This window comes from Mus pahari, chromosome 3, assembly GCF_900095145.1.
Source record: "Mus pahari chromosome 3, PAHARI_EIJ_v1.1, whole genome shotgun sequence".
In the NCBI taxonomy this organism is placed as follows: domain Eukaryota; kingdom Metazoa; phylum Chordata; class Mammalia; order Rodentia; family Muridae; genus Mus; species Mus pahari.
Window position 1 is genome coordinate 55,170,261 of NC_034592.1, and position 2,091 is coordinate 55,172,351.

General features: G+C 46.1%; 1 protein-coding gene across 2 annotated transcripts in view; it reads left to right on the forward strand.

The window, feature by feature from the left end:
- The first annotated feature begins 780 nt into the window (after positions 1–780).
- Positions 781–2,091, forward strand: part of Nostrin (nitric oxide synthase trafficking) — a 59,892-nt gene continuing 58,581 nt past the window's right edge. The window contains exon 1 of one of the 2 annotated variants that reach the window (XM_021193448.1): positions 781–891. In XM_021193448.1, coding sequence (XP_021049107.1) covers positions 865–891 — 27 coding nt within the window. In that variant the 5' untranslated portion in view covers positions 781–864. The remainder of the gene's footprint in view (positions 892–2,091) is intronic. The other variant, XM_029536998.1, reaches the window with a different exon arrangement.

Below are 2,091 nucleotides of genomic sequence, written 5' to 3' on the forward strand. Positions count from 1 at the left end.
GCCTGATAAAAGCAGAAGGAAAGGGTTTACTGCGGCCTGTAGTTTGAAGAATAGTGTATCATGAGAGGAAATGCAAGGCAGCAGGAGCTTGAGGGCCACTGCTCCTATTGCATCTGCAGACAGGTCCCAGAAAGAGGAATGCTAATACACCATTCACATTCTCCTTTTTACTGGCTGTCAGGACCCCAGCTTATCTGATCATGCTGCCTACATTTAGGGTCGGTCTTTCCACCACAATTCACTCAATCTAGACACCCCCTCACAGACATGCTCTGAGGTGAGTCTCTTAGGTGAGTCTAGATCCTGTCCAATCAAGGTAAACCCATCAGACAGCCCCACCTAGATCCAGGTGGGAATGCTTCGTACTTAACTCACCTTCTCCCATCAACGTGAGAACAAAAGACAGCTGTGACTGTCACTTTTCACCTATCTAGCTTGCATAGATCCCAAAGGTCAGAGCAGCATAAAGCACAGAAAATACAAGCCACGACTGGACCAGCAAGCTGAAAAAAAAAAAAAAAAGTGAATTCCCATCATCATTCCAGGCATCCAGATCACGGGGAAGTCTACACAGCTTCTGAGCCTTCTCTCAAGGCTATACCTCAGGGCCTCAGAGTTCACTGAACTGGTTCTCACCATTTCCCACTGGCTCTTTTGACCCAGAGCTGTTCTGTGCTTTTCTCAGGAAACGAACTGGATGAAAGTCCAGGGGCTGGAACTTCCTCCTTGGTGTGTTTGACAAGGACTGACGTACTCTAAGCCCTTTGAATCCCGGAAGTCCAGAACACACCCAACCTGATTGATTGCAGCGTCCAGCATGCTGGATTGAGCGTAGGTAAAAGAAAAAGCAGACAGCATTTCAACATGAGGGACCCACTGACGGACTGTTCGGTGAGTAGCCCAGTGCAGTGTGTGTGCCTGTGTGTATGAGGCTGGGGGGAAATTTTATAGATTAGTGGATTTTTCAGCTAGCTGCACAAAGTGGAGGCGATCAGAAAGCAGGCATGTTTAGATTTTGGCTGTGGGACAGAAGTCTGTGGTTTTTTCTTTGGTTAAGCTTAAAATAGAGCCCTCTTGAAAATGTGACAGTCATAGCTGTCTTTCGTTCTCAAATTGATGGGAAAAGATTTGGGTGAGTCTATAGCATCCTACTTGGATCCAGACGGGGCTGTTTGAGAAGCAATATTAAAGCTTGCTTGACAAGGTGCCAACATAGTCAACATCGTGTGTAGAGTAGGTAGGGAAGCTCACAGACCGTCTGCAGTGCATTTGGGCTCAGAAATTGAGTCAGGGAGAAGGATTTGCTTCCCCGACTCACACAGCCTTCACCCCATTCCTGCTTTTTCATCGAACAGTTTGAGAGTTGTGATCCCAAAAGCCCTCAGGACACAGAACAGACTCCCACTGTGTCAGCCTGGTAGATGGTTCACCAGCCTGCTTGCTCCAGTCCTGAGATCTTCCCCTCCCCCCACCCCAATACAATATTGATCAAAAGTCCAAAGACACAGCAAAGTCACTAATATATTATTAGTGGCAGAAGTTTGACTTAGGAGACAAGATGCAAAGGAAATAAGGGGAAGGTAAATTCGTTTCAAAACCAAAGTAATCAAGAATTTTCAATGTCATGCCCCAGCAAGCAACGCTGTAAAGCAGAAAAACTTGGTGACCTCAGAAGCCAGGAATTGTAGCCATCGTTCATATATTTTATTGAAACAAACAAACAAGCAAACCAGCCTGTGGAAAAGCAAATAAGAGAAATCTGTGAGGAAGCTGTAATCAGCAGAAGATATAGCTTTCCTTGTTGTTTATTCAAAGAGTGAGGAAACCCTGGGCTTAGGAGAGATGGAACTCCAACTGCTATTGCACAAACCTAGTTCAAGAATCCCGAGGCTGGAAGATCTTCTGGGTATATGCCCAGAAGAGGTATTGCTGGGTCCTCCGGTAGTACTATGTCCAATTTTCTGAGGAACCGCCAGACTCATTTCCAGAGTGGTTGTACAAGCTCATCTGGCAATCCATCCCATCATCAGCCACCAAACCCAGATACTAATGCACATGCCAGCAAGATTCTGCTGAAGGGACCCTGATATA